Source organism: Telopea speciosissima, chromosome 10 (genome assembly GCF_018873765.1).
Source record: "Telopea speciosissima isolate NSW1024214 ecotype Mountain lineage chromosome 10, Tspe_v1, whole genome shotgun sequence".
Classification (NCBI taxonomy): Eukaryota; Viridiplantae; Streptophyta; class Magnoliopsida; order Proteales; family Proteaceae; genus Telopea; species Telopea speciosissima.
In genome coordinates, this window is record NC_057925.1 from 54,105,124 (window position 1) to 54,120,364 (window position 15,241).

The 15,241-nt window shown below is 36.4% G+C and overlaps 1 protein-coding gene and 1 pseudogene across 1 annotated transcript; both read left to right on the forward strand.

The window, feature by feature from the left end:
- Positions 1-122: 122 nt before the first annotated feature.
- LOC122642846 lies at positions 123-6,250 on the forward strand (annotated as a pseudogene).
- Positions 6,251-12,083: 5,833 nt separating this feature from the next.
- On the forward strand, positions 12,084-12,784 carry LOC122642757 (thaumatin-like protein 1). The gene is given in 2 exon segments (XM_043836336.1): positions 12,084-12,434; positions 12,436-12,784. Coding segments are annotated over 2 exon segments (681 nt in total). The 3' UTR covers positions 12,766-12,784.
- Positions 12,785-15,241: the final 2,457 nt, after the last annotated feature.

The window sequence follows — 15,241 nt, forward strand, 5'->3', positions numbered from 1 at the left end:
CGTTGGATAGAGACAAAAGCCCAATCGAAATGATAAATACACCCCTCTTTGGCGAATAGTTGATGCTTTCCAGTCTTTTCCAGATATCAAATCGGCTTCTCTCTCTCTCTCTCTCCCTCAATCTCTCGGTAAGGCTTCTCAATTTTGTTAGCATTTGCTGTCGAAATGAAGAACTACTCGACGATTTTCTAAAATTGATTCGATGATCTAGGTTTGTGATTGTTTTCCGGCAATCTCTAATAACATTCCGGTTATGATGTTCAGAATTATGAGTTCTGTTAATTCTTTTATTAGGGAATTATCACTTCATTAGCTTCGGGAGACTTGTAATCCTGGGATAAATGTTCTTCACCATAGATTTTTGAGTTTTTAATAGTGTTTATGCGGGAGTAATCGATGACGATTCTGGATTAGTTGTGGTTGGGTCACTAATTTATTAGCCGGGGGTGGAATTTAAACCTGATATATTTAATTTCTTTTTTCCATTTGTATTGTTGTCCAATTGTAGATCATAGTGATGTAGAAAATGAAGGTAAACATCTAATCTAACTCACAACATACTTGAATTTATAGTAATGTAGGCTTGATTCCCAGATGTAATGTTAGTAGTTATTTATCATCTCAGAAGCTCTGTTTTTTTGGTGGTGGGTCTGATCTCTAGAGACTTAATTGTCCACATTGCATTATAAACTTGCTAAAATGCCATTATCACCAAATTACTTCAACCAAAAATTTTCTGTTCCTTCTTAGCTAGCTTTTCATTTCTAGATTTGACTAATTTACTTTTTCTTTTCAGTAAAATGTCTTCTTTTGGAACTGCACAAGGGATTCTTGAGGTTGCAAAATTCGCTGTTTATGTGGCAGTTCCTGTTGGTCTCATGTACACGTTTGCCCATAACTCTGATAATCTCAAGAAAGTAATGGGAAATGTATGCTCTCTCTCTCTCTCTTATATTCATTAATGTGTTATGATTTGATTTTTTTTTATCCATCCTTAGTTGACACGAAGGTTACATAACTGAAGACTGAATAAGAGATTGAACACTGTTGTACATTATATACCTTCAAAAGAACCTTTTTTGGTCATGTAAATGAAATTTGTTTTACTGTCATTGTACTTTAGTAAAAATTTATATGTTCAGAAAAGATGCATGTGACAGATATCTGTTCTTATTTTTTGAATAATTGCATGAGACAAATATTGCTGAAATGGTACAAACTTGTTAAATGTGATGCTTACATGACAGAAGTGTTTGTTATGACTTATTAATGTGTACTAATTACTCACCATATACATCCTGACTAGATTTGGCAGATGCTTTCATCTCTTTCTTATCTTTCTAGTTTAAGTTTTGTGTTCTGAGTTTTTGTTCTAACTTCTAACACAGCAAGAGAGCAAAGTTTGTACCCTCATTATGCACTTTGCTATAACTCTTCAGAAATTGTGGCTATGTAACAAGTTCCCTGGTACATGTTTCAAACATGGATACAAGATATTTGCCGTAACAACTTTCGAAATCCTGAAAAGTGACGTATCTGTACAGTTTAATTGTGAAAATCCAGAAACTAATTCTGTTCATGTGGGTTTTTAATTTTTAAAAGAATTTACAGATAATAAATGGTTACTTAAAAGAATTTTATGAATTGTAGTTGTTAACAGGGTTTACTGCCATTTTAAGGGTGTTTTGGGTATTCAGTTATTGTTTATGGGTAGTTATGTAATGTTACTTCTTAATACTGTCCTTACTTGTGATTTTGCATGTACATAATTATAAATGCATAGTGGGAGTCCTCAGTTAGGTATTCTAAGCTACTACCATGAGCCTTCTTTTTTCTTCTCTCGGTTCCTCCCTTTTCTCTCATCTCTATCTCTTATTGTTTTAATCTCCTTGCTCTCTTCTTTGCTTAATGTAATACTGAATTTGAACACTCAAAACAGTATCAAAAGACGAGGTCTTTAATCAAAGAATAAGTTCAGATATATTTTATATAACAGCAAATCAGACGGTCAGAACAGACTGATATTCAAATTGAGTTCAAGAAATAAGGGACAGAATGTTTGCTGAGAATCTGAGGTTGATCTAGTGGTTAGATCAACAAATATGAACTAATCCTAGTTATACTAGGATAAGGGTAAAATAGTAATTTGGCATATCAAAAGATATCTCAGAAATTAGGATTGAACTTGTCAATAAATTCTGCATATATAGATTAGAAAGCATTAGCAAAACAGATCGAATGAAATCAGAATTGAGTTTATGATTAGGGTTGATGAACATTAGGTCAAAATATGGAATGATTCTAACCATCGGATTGCTCTAATCAGAATTGATGCAAAAAAAGTCTTGAATATGAACTCCTATTCAGATTAGGAATTGCAGAAAATTCAGAACTCAAACTTACTTGTCAATGGCAGAGATTTCAGAAAAAAGTAGAACAGTACTTGTTTAATGGAAGGAAAGAAGATGGAAGAATGATGGAAGAGCAATAACAAACAGAAATTAAAAACCTGGACTTCACACAGCAAAGTGGTTCGACTGGATCAAACACCAATGTAAACCTTAATAACACACAAGGTGTTCCCTGATCAAATACAAGGGATTCTTCAATGGAGAAGACAGCAGCAATGACAGCAAGTTTAATTCTTAAAATTGGGGGTTAGTATTGTGCCATGAGTTGCCTTTATTGACAATTGAAAATTAGATTTAGAGTTGGAATGGGAGATCCTTAACCGACCCTATCTAGTACATAAGTTCATAAGACAATCAGCCTTGCTGATGTGGACTCCACTAACTTATTAGCTAATAAAATAAACAAACTTTGCAACTTAAATTGAACCACATTGAACCGGTTCAATTGGACTAGAGTTGTCAAGGCGTCGCTTGGCGTCCAGGCGCCTATGTCACACCTTGATTTCTGGTGTCGCCTTGTTGGTGCCGTCTTGGTTTTTTACCCCCTCAATCGCCTTGGTTCGCCTAGTCGCCTTGACAACTATGACCAAAAGACACTTGGAAAAAAACTAAGTAACTAATAAAGGAAATCCCATATGCAGTCTTACTACCCATATTTTAGGCCCATTAAAGTGGCCTATACATTAAAAACCCAATGGACCCAAGGCCCAACATGTATAGAACCCAATCCTATTCCTAATAAAACAAGCCCATTTTGGTTATGTATCTTCATCAAACAGAGCATAAGAAATCAGCATTGTGATTCTATCTATCTATTTTGGAGATCTTTTTAGGGTTATCTTCTCTTGGTGGTTTGCAACAACAATCCTGCCCTATATGCAAAGAAACCCTACTTGTTATACTGTAAAAATTAGGATTTCTGATGTTGTGCTGTTCAGGCTTACATGGAGTAAAGATCTATAAAGGAATCAGATTTATGAATCTACACAAAACTCTCTATTTGGCTGTCTGTGATATCCTTCTTTTCACCTGCAGTACCAGGTTGTGATGCCTCTATAGTTTGGTTCTGATGGTTACTGTGATCTGATCCTCCTTTTTTCTCATGAATGATGATAATCTTCTATTTTGAAGACTGTTTTATGGTGATTTGAATCTCAGACCTAGTTTCCTGCATGAGAAACCATAATTCCAGAGGGCATTTTTCAAGAAGTTATCTTCCTCTTGTCTGATTGCTTAATTGGTGGGGAGTGCATTACGTATATAAAGACCTTTTATATTTTCAAAATTGGCTCATAAAAGGACTCCTAATCACTCTCGCTCACTGACTTAACTTAATTGACTTAAAAATAAACCCTTAAAAGCTATATAGTATCCTAATTTGACTCGAACACTTATACAATTAATCCCGTGTGCTAACTTTACCCCCATTTTATGGCCTTATAATTAAGGCCCAATACTACAAAATACCATAAACAAGTGACCTAATGATGCATAATTTAAATACCAACAACAGTACCAAAGGGAGAAGGGAGAAAAGCCAACTAGGCTGTGGTTTTAAGAATTTCAGAGTTCCTAGCCCCTCTAGGAATCCTATTCTTACTCAGAATCCCATTCCTAGTCTACTGCGGAGTTCTATTTAAGTAAAATTCTGTTTCATTTCCTATTCTGACTATGGTTATTTGTCCTAGTTCAGGCTGGATTAGGATTTTATAAGTCCAGTGCTGTTTAGTTTTGGTCTCTTTATTTAGTCAAATTCTAGAATTCTGAGGAATTTGAGTGCATAATACATTCTAAGTCTATGTTCTGTGTTGTATACCTTTCTCAGCCTTTGGCTAACTGCATGTAGCTGAAACATCCTAGCTGAAAAAAATTTAACTATCCTAACACTAATGTACTTTGAGATGGCAGACAACAAATGTGCACCCTCAGTAAACAATTCAATACCTGATTCGTATTATAACATACCTTCAACCATTAGACAAATGTCAAAGGAGCCTTCCTTTGTAAGCAAAGTCCTAGAGCATAACTTAAATGCTTAAATTGTCAAGAAACTATTACTTTGATGGTTACGAGAATTTTTCATTTCCCTCCTGACCAGTTAACCAAATTTTAACTCAACTAATGTCTGAGATGAATCCTAAATTGAAATTTCATTTCAGTGAACAGTTCGGTTCACACCCAGAAAAAGAAATCTCAGCATTTTGGAAATTGGACTGAATCTGCGGTGAAGATTTGGTCCATATAAATATGTTTATTTTTTGTACATACATACATATGTGTCTTTTTTTTATGGATAATGGAGAAAATCATTAGTACACCGTGGTACAAGCCCCTGCGGGCCAAGGCCCATGGATTCCCAGCAGGAAAACAAGAAAAATAACTCTTAAACCCCAGTCACGAAGGAAAATAAGGGGGCGAGAGCTAGTTAAAATACGTAAGTTGCATGTGTGTTTTTTTTTGGTAAAAGGTAAGAAATATATTAGATGAAGAGGAAATTACATCCTATGGTATAAATGACCCGTAGCATCTTTATAAAGGAGATGCTGAAGGGGATGGGGTAAGGAGTCTATACAAAAATCAATCTCTGATGGAGATTGAGCCAGGTTAGCAAGCCAATCTACACAATGATTTCCTTCCCTATAACAAAAAACGAAGGAGGATATCAGAACTGTGGAAGCCAAAAGTCTGATCTGATGGATGATGTCCCAAGCTTGCCAAAGAGGAGAGGTGATACCATTAATCCCATCAACCGCAGTTTTTGAATCAGAGTAGATGATTATGCTGGGGATACGAAGAGCTATGGCAGAGCCAAGGCCACAAAGGATGGCATGAAGCTATGTAAGAGTTGCATGTTGTTAGCTATTTTGTATCGCTCTCTCTTTTTCAATGAAATGAATACCATCACCTTAAAAAATGTAGGAAGAGTTATGTTACAGTCCACAACAGTCCTCTTGATTTGTTAGTGGTCTACAAAGGCTTCTTCTCTACATACAGGGGTAAAGTGTGGGGATTGCCAATGTAAAAATCATTCTGAGTGATGGTAATTGGTTGAAGGAGAAAATAGACTTTCCCTGTTGGCCAAGTTTACTATGGTGTAAATTCTTTCTCCTTTTTTATTTTTTGGACTTAGACTCTCTCTTTTGGATCTTGAAACTGATATCTCTTTCCTTCACAATGGATATAGTATATCTTATTACAGTATTATCTTTTGATTGGATATCAGTTTTTTCCTGTTACTAGATTGGGAGTAAGGTTGTCACTGATGTTTCTCTAGTTCAGATGACCACTTATATTTTTAGATGTTGGCAGTTTTCTCATTTGCTTGTGCTCCACCAGATGAGAAAATGTGTGTTTTTCTTTTTCTTTTTGAGGAACTTCAAATCCTTTTTATTTGTGATGATGAGGAGCTTCAGGTCCTTGCTTTCGGCCTCCTGTTCTCCTGTCCTTTTTTGAGGCCTAAGTCCCCCACGATCTAACCCTTCAATTTTGACATTGCTAAACATGCCCGTACCAATGTTGCAAAACTAGTCCTTCCAGACTACTTTCTTATTAGATTCAAATATCATTTTTTTTTAATATAATTGATGTTCATAATCTGAAGCATACTATCTTGTTTTTGGTGCTCAGCGCTCTTATGTGGTGTATCCCCCCAGAAGGTCCTCGACCTCCATCACCTGAAGAACTCCGCGAAATGGCTCGAGAGATAGCTCGCAAGAACATGCGTTAATAGGCTTGTACTGTTGTACACAAGTAGTTAAACTAGCCACCTATTTTCTCCGTAAATATTATCTGTACCAGAACATATTCAGATGAAATTAGTATTTATTTGTTTACTTTTTTTAATTTGAAAATAAAGGTTACCCAAAGGAAATTGAACATAATATTTATCTATCTACACTTTTTTTTTTTTTTAATGATAATAAAAAGAGATTAATTAAAGAAATATGACGAAACATTGGCTGTTACAACTAAACCCTGCCTATTACATCTGCTAGCAGAGATAGCAAGGTCATTAGAAATCTTAACACCCTTTAGCTACACATTAAAGGGTGATCCCAGTCAAGCCTGCCATGTACGAGTTGGATGACCCAGAAGTTAGTTATTTATTTACTTGAAAGGAAGGAAAAAATAAAAATCAAGGAAAATTTTCACATTCCCATTTACTTGCTCCCATACTCAAAACTTTTACATCTGATTCTCCCGAAAATGTAAACTCCTACCTCTCCTCCTCCTCGATGGAAATTTAGGTTTTCTTCCACTCACTTGGATTCTATTTATTTTTGTTTAATTAACAGAAGTGTGAGACCCAGTTTTTCTTCTTCAGTCTCCAAATAGGAGAGAATATAAAACCCAAAAATATACGAGTTTACTTTTAGGAGGAAATCAGATGTGAAAGGTTGACTAGAAGAGTTTGAGTAAATGTAGGGTAAATATAAAGGAGTGAGAGAAATTTTTCCTTTTTTAAAACTTTTTTCTATGGGATTTATGTATTATACATGTTTTTATAAAATATGCATATTTTTTTTGTACAGAACAACTCAACCTTATCCCAACTAAATGCGAATTTTTTTCGTATCTATAAAATAATACATAAAATATAGGATATGGGAGGGCCAAGAAGGACAGTAAGAACTCAGAGAGTTGCAGTCAGATTTTAAGTTCTCAACTGAGTTTTAAAATTTTAAAATTCCAAATTTTGGGATACGGTGATACAGAATCTCAAGGTGTAAAGCAATTGGTTCCTGCTTACCATGATGACATAGCTTGGATCTTACTACAGGGCGGTACAACTCATATATTGTGAAGGTGTAAATGGGTCTGGAATTGGGTATTTGGTTCGGTTTTGGTTTGGTTTCGATGAGTGTTGTCTTGATATGGAACCAAATTGATATTCAAATTGAATCTGCTCGGTTTGGTTTTAGGTTCTTCTTCGGCTCTTACACAGTTTGGTTCTGATTCCTGTACTTCGTTCTTATATTATAATTTAGTAATATTTTAAAGGATAAATTACTCCCTCCCCTTCCCTCGATTATGCCCCAATGACAACCCCCACCCCTCGGTACCGAATAATAACTATCCTCTCCCCTGAAATTAAAAGATACTATCAACCGTACCCATTCTGTGAAAATTCGATGTTAAGTGATGACATCACCCTTATTATATCCAATTAAGATATTATTATTATAATATATTAATACCCAAATTTGGTTCAGTTTGGGCTCAAACTGACGGTTCCTATGATGGAACCGAATCCGATTCCTACATTTTAGAGCCGGATTGTAACCAATTTATTTGATTCAGTTCGAATTATTCGGTATAGTTCCTGTTCCAATTTGACACCCTTAATATATATTGTGTTTCTTAGATGTCGTGGAGAGAATTTTCTGAAAAGGATGAACAACTCAAGAGGTTAGAGTTTCAGAAGTGAGAACTTGAAGTTCAGGCTACCATCAGTTTTTTGTTCTTCTCTTTGTTTGGGGGGGTGGGAGATTCAGTTTAGTTTAACCTTTGGTTAGATTAAAGAAGGGTATATAGGGCCTTCAATAATAGAGGGTGACAGGAGAAATAGAATATCAGTAAAACAAAATCATTTTAAATAACAAGTTTCTTCGGACCCTCAATGGTTTGTTGATTATGTTTGCAAACCTGAGGTCGAAGGTTCAAGGCTTGGGTGAGGAAGGTGAAGACAAAGAGAGGAGGTCTTTTAAAATATCTCAATTTTTTGGTGATACAGTGTAAAGAAGAAAAAATTGAATATGACTGAAATGAAACCCATTTTAAACACCAGCCTCTTGGTAGCCTCACTGGATGATGTTGTATTTGTGTAGCCATAGGTCCAAGGTTCAAGGTTGGGGAGAAGAAGAGAATAGAAGAAAAAAGAGGTATTCTAAAATACCTCAATTTTTTTTAACTATCGATAAAAAAGGGGAAATAAGATATAATTATTTTTTGAGCAAATTACATGCATCACACTCCCGTAGTTTCAACATTTACATATTTTCTTCTGATGGCTAACAATGATAGTGAGGTGTTCGTTTTGAAAGCTAAAAGACATATTTGCCCCTCCTTCTTCTTCTTCTTCCTGCAACCCACCTGTCCCCATCCCTCTGCAATCCCCAATTTCAGCACCAGGAACAGCTCCTTCCTCCCAGTGAAGCCTGAAGAATATGTGCCAAATGCAGGAGCGTATGGAAAGGGTGGAACTTGAGGAACGCAAAGGCCTTACATCTAAGACTTTAGATTTATCAAAAGACGCTGGTGGAGGAACAAAATCTGAACCCAAACCTCGTTCCATTGAGGCCCACCATTTCAGGAAAGCTTGAAGACTTGAAGAAGCACTTCAAAAACTCCATGGCCATTTTACTTGAGAAAATGTAAAAAGGGCAATATGGTCATTTTTTAAATTTTAGTTTCAACTTAACGGCAAGGGCTTATTTGCAAGCCTCACAATAGTTTAGAGGAAATCTATGTAAATATTGAAACAACGGGAAATGTTCTGTTATTTGTTCAAACACCAAGGGTGTACGTAATTTACTCTTAATTTTTTTCATTCAATTCAAACCAGCTCAGTCTTATCCCGATTAGTTATGGAAAGTAATTCTGGTAATTTTAGATATCAAGGAAGAAGGAAAGGTAATATTTTTCTGTATCTATAAAATAACACATAAAAATGGTTTTTTTTTTTTCAATCATAGGACATGTATGTATATAATACACGTATTTACTAATTATGGTAAGAAGTGATACATACAATGCCCTAGATGAAGTGAATACGTGGGATGTGTCGATGAGATCTATGAGGCAACACAAGGTAGTTGGGATCAAGGTTTTAAAACTTGGAATCGGGAACGGAATCAGTCAGAGAGGAGTCGGATTCGAATCGGCCTAAATAGGTTCATGAATCGAGAATCTAAGCTATTTTATTGTGAAAAACGAATTGATTTTTAGGAATCTGGAATTGGTCCGATTCAAGATAGATTATAAAGAAAATGACTTAGAATCGGCTGTTCCAATTCCAATTCAGGAAGCAATGAGTAGGAGTGGTGGAAATCGGGGATCAGTGTCTGCCGATTCCAATCCGAATCAGCCGATTCACCGATCCAATTCCCCATTTTTTAAAAAGTGGTTGGGATAAGACTATTCCTCTGATGCTGATAAATTCTTGTAAAATTTTTGGAAGATTCATTTGAGTTGACAGAGTTTTGCATCATCTAGGATAGTAAGAAGAACTCATAGAGTTGCAGTCAGATTTTAAGTTCCAAAATTCAGGATATGGTGATATAGAGTCTCAATGTGTAGAGCAATTGGTTCCCTGCTTACCATGATGAAATTAGTTTTGGATCTTACAACAGAGTGATAAACTGATATTTTGGGTTTCTTAGATGTCCTGGAGAGAATTGTCCAAAGAAGAGGACATTGAATATCACTAAAACAAAATCTTTTTGTTTCACCAGCTTTTTCATTGTCTCAGTGGTTTAGTGATTAGAACAACCATTCTTTCTTATGATTTTACTAAGGCTCCGTTTGTTTCACGGGAACTTAGGTGGGATGGGAGAATTGGGATGGAAAAATGCTAAAGTGACATTTCAAAATCTCACCCCAATCTTGTTTGTTTAATTTGAAGTGATGAACTTACAAAAGCTAAAGGAACATCATTAAATGGATTTGAAAATCCTACCCCTATGCTATCTATCCAAAGTCCCACAAAAACCAAGGACTTTGGTTACTGTTCATAAGAAAAGAAACAATGTCACCCCTATTCTCCAACCCATTACACTATAAGACCCAGTCCCACAACATTCTCACCCCATCCTCCCCGTCAAACAAACGAGGCCTAAATGAATTTGGGCTGTAGGACCCCTTGGTTTGCATATTGAATTCTTTCATGCTCCTTCCTTCTTCATCTTTTAAAATGCATTCTCTCTAAATTTTGTCTTTCAAAATTTGAGTGCAAATATTTTATGGTAATGGTTACTACTTGCTATTATTTTTGGTTGACATGAAATAAATATGTGGTTCAATGTTCATCTCCTAACCCTATTACTGTTCTTAAATTAATTTCCAAATGGTATGTTGATCTTAATCTTTTTGCATGGGGTACGTGCTAATGTGACTATTCCAAATGATCTTAAATTAGTTGAGTGTAATTTGTCCTTAATCTTGAAGTAGAATGAAATAATCCTCCGCTGAGAAGACGTCTCCAACATTATCAAAAGCGTTGTATCTAACCCTCTTGAGTTATCTCTTAGGGTTATCTCTTATCCTGTGTTATCATTATCTTTTGTTACTTGTAAATCCATGTATCAAAATACTTATAAATATACAAACCTCAAACACCAAAACGGTGAAGAGGAATTCCAAATATGCTCAAACTCTATTAGTTTCTAGGGATGTAAATGGATCGGATTCGGCTTGGATAGTGCTATATCCACATCTGCATTCGATTAGTTTTCGGACGGATTCGGATGGTGCTAAACGGATACGGACACGGCTACTGAAACGGATTTTGGCTATTCATTTACATCCCTATTAGTTTCCACCCTCAACCTTGAACTGCAAACCACCCACCCCCAACTGAAGGTCATCGGTATAGTGCAAGATATCAAGCACTTTTCCATTTACTTGAGATCATGTGTCTTTCATTATATTATCAAGGAGATTAACAGCGTGACTGACTCCCTACCTCAGAAAGCCGTGTACTTGACGTTTAGATATGTAATTCAGATATCTAGCGTTGATCGCACCTAAAGAAATAGATCTATTTGAAAAAAAAGGTTAAGTGCCACCGAGAGAGTACTATTTCTTTTTTCTTTTTTTTTTTTGGTTAATACAAAAATGCAATCTCACATGTGGTTTTTTTTTTATTATTTTTTCCTTCTTACTCTGAACCTGAATAGGTGGTGGGCCCATTTATTATATATAACTAGAAACAAACCACCCTGATTTCTCGCCTCTCATGGAAATATATCAGAAATTTTCCAAAATGAAACTGATTTCTACAACTTTGTGGAATAGTCACCTTTAGTGGTCCTGTAGATCCCTTTTTTTTTTTTTGTTTTTGGGTGACAGGCCCATGTAGACTTGACCCTAGAGTCTACAGGGTTTTAAGAATCAGGAATTGGGGATCGGTGAATTGGCTGATTCGGATCAGAAAGTGTCATGACTGATCTCAATTTTCACTGATCCGACATGATCAACTCAAACCCATAAACCCCCAAAAAAAATCTCTGTTTTTGGATGGGAGGATCAATTCTAGGGTTCTTGAGCATTGATTTGGATCGACTCCAATCCAATCCAATCTAGATTGGAATCACCAATGACCCATTCTATCCCTGATTCCGTATTTTAAAACCTTGATGTTGATCGAATACTACTTTGTGAATTGTCACTTGTGTAATTAATTAACGGAAAAAATTTCGTCCTTAATTAACTACCCTTGAAATTGTATACAAGCTATCAAGTCAAAGTCAAAGTCTAGGTCTAGATCTTTTTTTTTTTTTTTTTTTTTTTCCTCCTTTTATGAAAAGAAAATTAATATAATTTTAAAAAAAAATAGAAATATCTACATTGTCTCCAGGTTCAGGTCCAGATCCTATTCATCCTTCCTTGCTCTATAAAAGCCCAGTGAGGTCATTCACAATAGCACATCCACAGAGCCCTAGAAAGACTAGAATGGGCATCTCAAGAAATCTTCCATTCTCCTTCCTCCTTTTATTCTCTAGTTTACTCGTCTTCACCTTAGCCCATGGAGCCACCTTTGAGGTCCAAAACCAATGCTCCTACACAATTTGGGCTGGCGCTTCACCCGGTGGTGGCAAGCAACTCGACTCCGGCCAATCATGGACTATCGACGTGTCTGCTGGCACTACAGGCGGCAGAATTTGGGGTCGTACCAGCTGCAACTTCGACGGAAATGGCCAGGGGAGTTGCGAGACAGGCGACTGTGGCCGGCTACAGTGCCAAGGCTATGGTTCACCACCAAACACCTTAGCCGAATTCGCATTAAACCAATACCAAAACTTGGGACTTCTTTGATATATCTCTAGTTGATGGATTTAACATCCCAATGGACTTTAGCCCAACCTCCGGCGATTGCAAAGGGATCCGATGCTCGGCCGACATCAATGGCGAATGTCCTCAAGAATTGAAGGCCCCTGGAGGATGTAACAACCCGTGCACCGTGTACAAGACCGACGAATACTGTTGTACCTCGGGGAGCTGTAGTGCGACCGATTACTCCCGATTCTTCAAAGAGAGGTGCCCAGATGCATATAGTTACCCTAAGGATGATCAAACAAGCACATTCACTTGCCCTGGTGGTACTAACTACAAGGTTGTGTTTTGCCCTTCATGAATTTAGCCTTTCATCAATCACTACTATTTAGATCTTTGAAAACATTGCTCATGTTGCTATGCTCAACTGGTATAAGCCATCAACTAATTCAATGTTGGTTTACTTTTTTCTCATTTAATATCTCCCTCTGTCCCATACTCTGGAGGTGCTGAATTGAGGAATACCTTCCCTAAAGGAAGGAAGAAGCTCTGAGGCTGTGTTTGGTATGCATTTTAAGTCGATTTTGCATTCTCAGGCAATAAAAATTAACAACTATTTTTATCATTCGAGAATACGAAATCAACTTAGAATGCATACCAAATGTTGCCTAAGTCTCTTGGTGGAGTTGTATAAATAGAAATCTAGGACCATGGCTTTAAAAATTGTGAATCAGACGATTCGGATCAGAATGAATCGACACAGGTCTCATTTCCATTGCTCCTAATTGTTGCATCATGAATCAGAATTGATCGATCGAATCCCAGTCATTTTCTTTATAATCTATCTTGAATCATAGCAATTAATGGGTTGATTCTCAATTCCTAAACTGACTCGATTTTCACAATAAAATAGCTTAGATTCCATATTCTTGAACTGATTCAGACTGGTTACGATCGAAATCCTCTCTGACCGATTCTGAGTTTTAAAACATTAGCTAGGACAGATCTTGTTCACTTGACCACTCGAAGAATAGGAATCAACCGGCCAAAAGAATATTTAAAAAATAGAAAAAAATCTCTCTTTAAAATAATAAAAACATTAACTGATCTATCACGCGCATTGGATCACCCGATCCATATTAACTATGAAGTATCGGCCATATCTCAGGATCGGTGACGACCGATACAGATCCAACTCTATAGGTATCAGCCGATGGATCCATGATTACAAACCATGCTCCCATTTGAACGGTTTGGGGGGTGGGGGGCGTGAGAGACAAGTTCAAAATGCTTGTTTCCATGCTCCCATTCGAACGGTTGGGGAGGGGAGGAGACAAGTTCAAAATGATTGTTTTGAAGGATAGTGCTTTAATTAATTTTAGGCAGAAGAAGAATTTGAATATTCATAAAACGGAATCATACTTTCTTACAAGCCTCATCGTTCCCTTAATGGTTTGTTGAAATAACTTCAAGCCCATTGGTCCGAGGTTCAAGGCTTATAGGAAGTTTCAGGGGTGGTTGGTCAAAACAATGGAGGTATTCTAAAATACCTCATTTTTTTTTCTAGGGTTCTTGAACACTGATTCGAGCCGATTTCAATCCGATCCTACCCATTTGAATTGCCAACAACCAATTCCATCCTTGATTTCTGGGCCTTCAAGCCACGAATAATTATCACCTCTAATTCATTCCCCGTTTCAATTTTCTCGCAATTCCTCACATAGGAGGAGAAATGACCACCCTACCTCACCTTGGGCAGGGGGTAGAGTGATCATTTTCGCTCTTATGTGAGGAATTGGAGGACATTGAAGCAAGCAGCAAATTGGAGGAGAAAACGATTCTTCAAGCCACCATCACTATCTCTTTTTTTATTCTTTCTTGTTACTATGTCTCTTCTTTTTTTTTTTTTTTTCTTTCTTATATAGTTAACGAATTTTAGAAAAAAATAAATTGAATATGATTACAAATGAAATCCATTTTTAGGAACCAGCCTATTGATATCTTGGATGGTTTGTTTGTAATGTGTGCAACCTTGAGGTCTAAGGTTCATGGCTTGGTTGAGAGAAAAAAGGAAGATGTATTCTAAAATACCTTAGTTTTTGAACAATATATCAATAAAAGGAGTTCGTCCATCAATCAATCCTAAACCAATTCTATTTTTTAAAACTTTATAAATGATTCTTTTCCCCATCCCCTCTCAAAAAAACTTATGGGAAAAAGAATTTTGTCTGCTACTCCAATACTTCCATGTGTCTATCTCTCTCCTCCTCAAATTATATGGCAAATGTGCCTTTTCATATAGGGAAGGAGAGAGATAGACTCATGGGAGTGTTATACTTTACGAGACATGAAGGACCCAAAAAAATATATACATATGTACACCGTGTGGTTACCTTTCTTCCCTTAATGTCATATGTCGTGATATAATTATTGTTCTATATTCCACTCTAATCAATTCAGTCTTATACTAACTAAATAGAGTTATTTACATGGATCTGTTTTCTCCAACCAATTCTTACTTGATACTAATCCTATGCTATGCCTGTCTTTCCTCACCATTTCTCTTAGAATCATTTTAGGATTCCCCCTGACATTTTGAGATCATTCAATATGAATCAAATCACCCTCTATACTAGAGCATTCAAAGGCATCCGTTGCACATGTTTATGCCCCTTAATTGACTTTCTCATAACTTATCATTTATAGGACTGAGTCAAGTTCACCAACATAGGAGTGTCAATAGTTAGTAGAACGAACCAAATAGTTCCCTTAATCCTTCTACAGATCCATCCACCTAATGACTTCACAAAGAGTGTTATCCACAAGATATATCATGG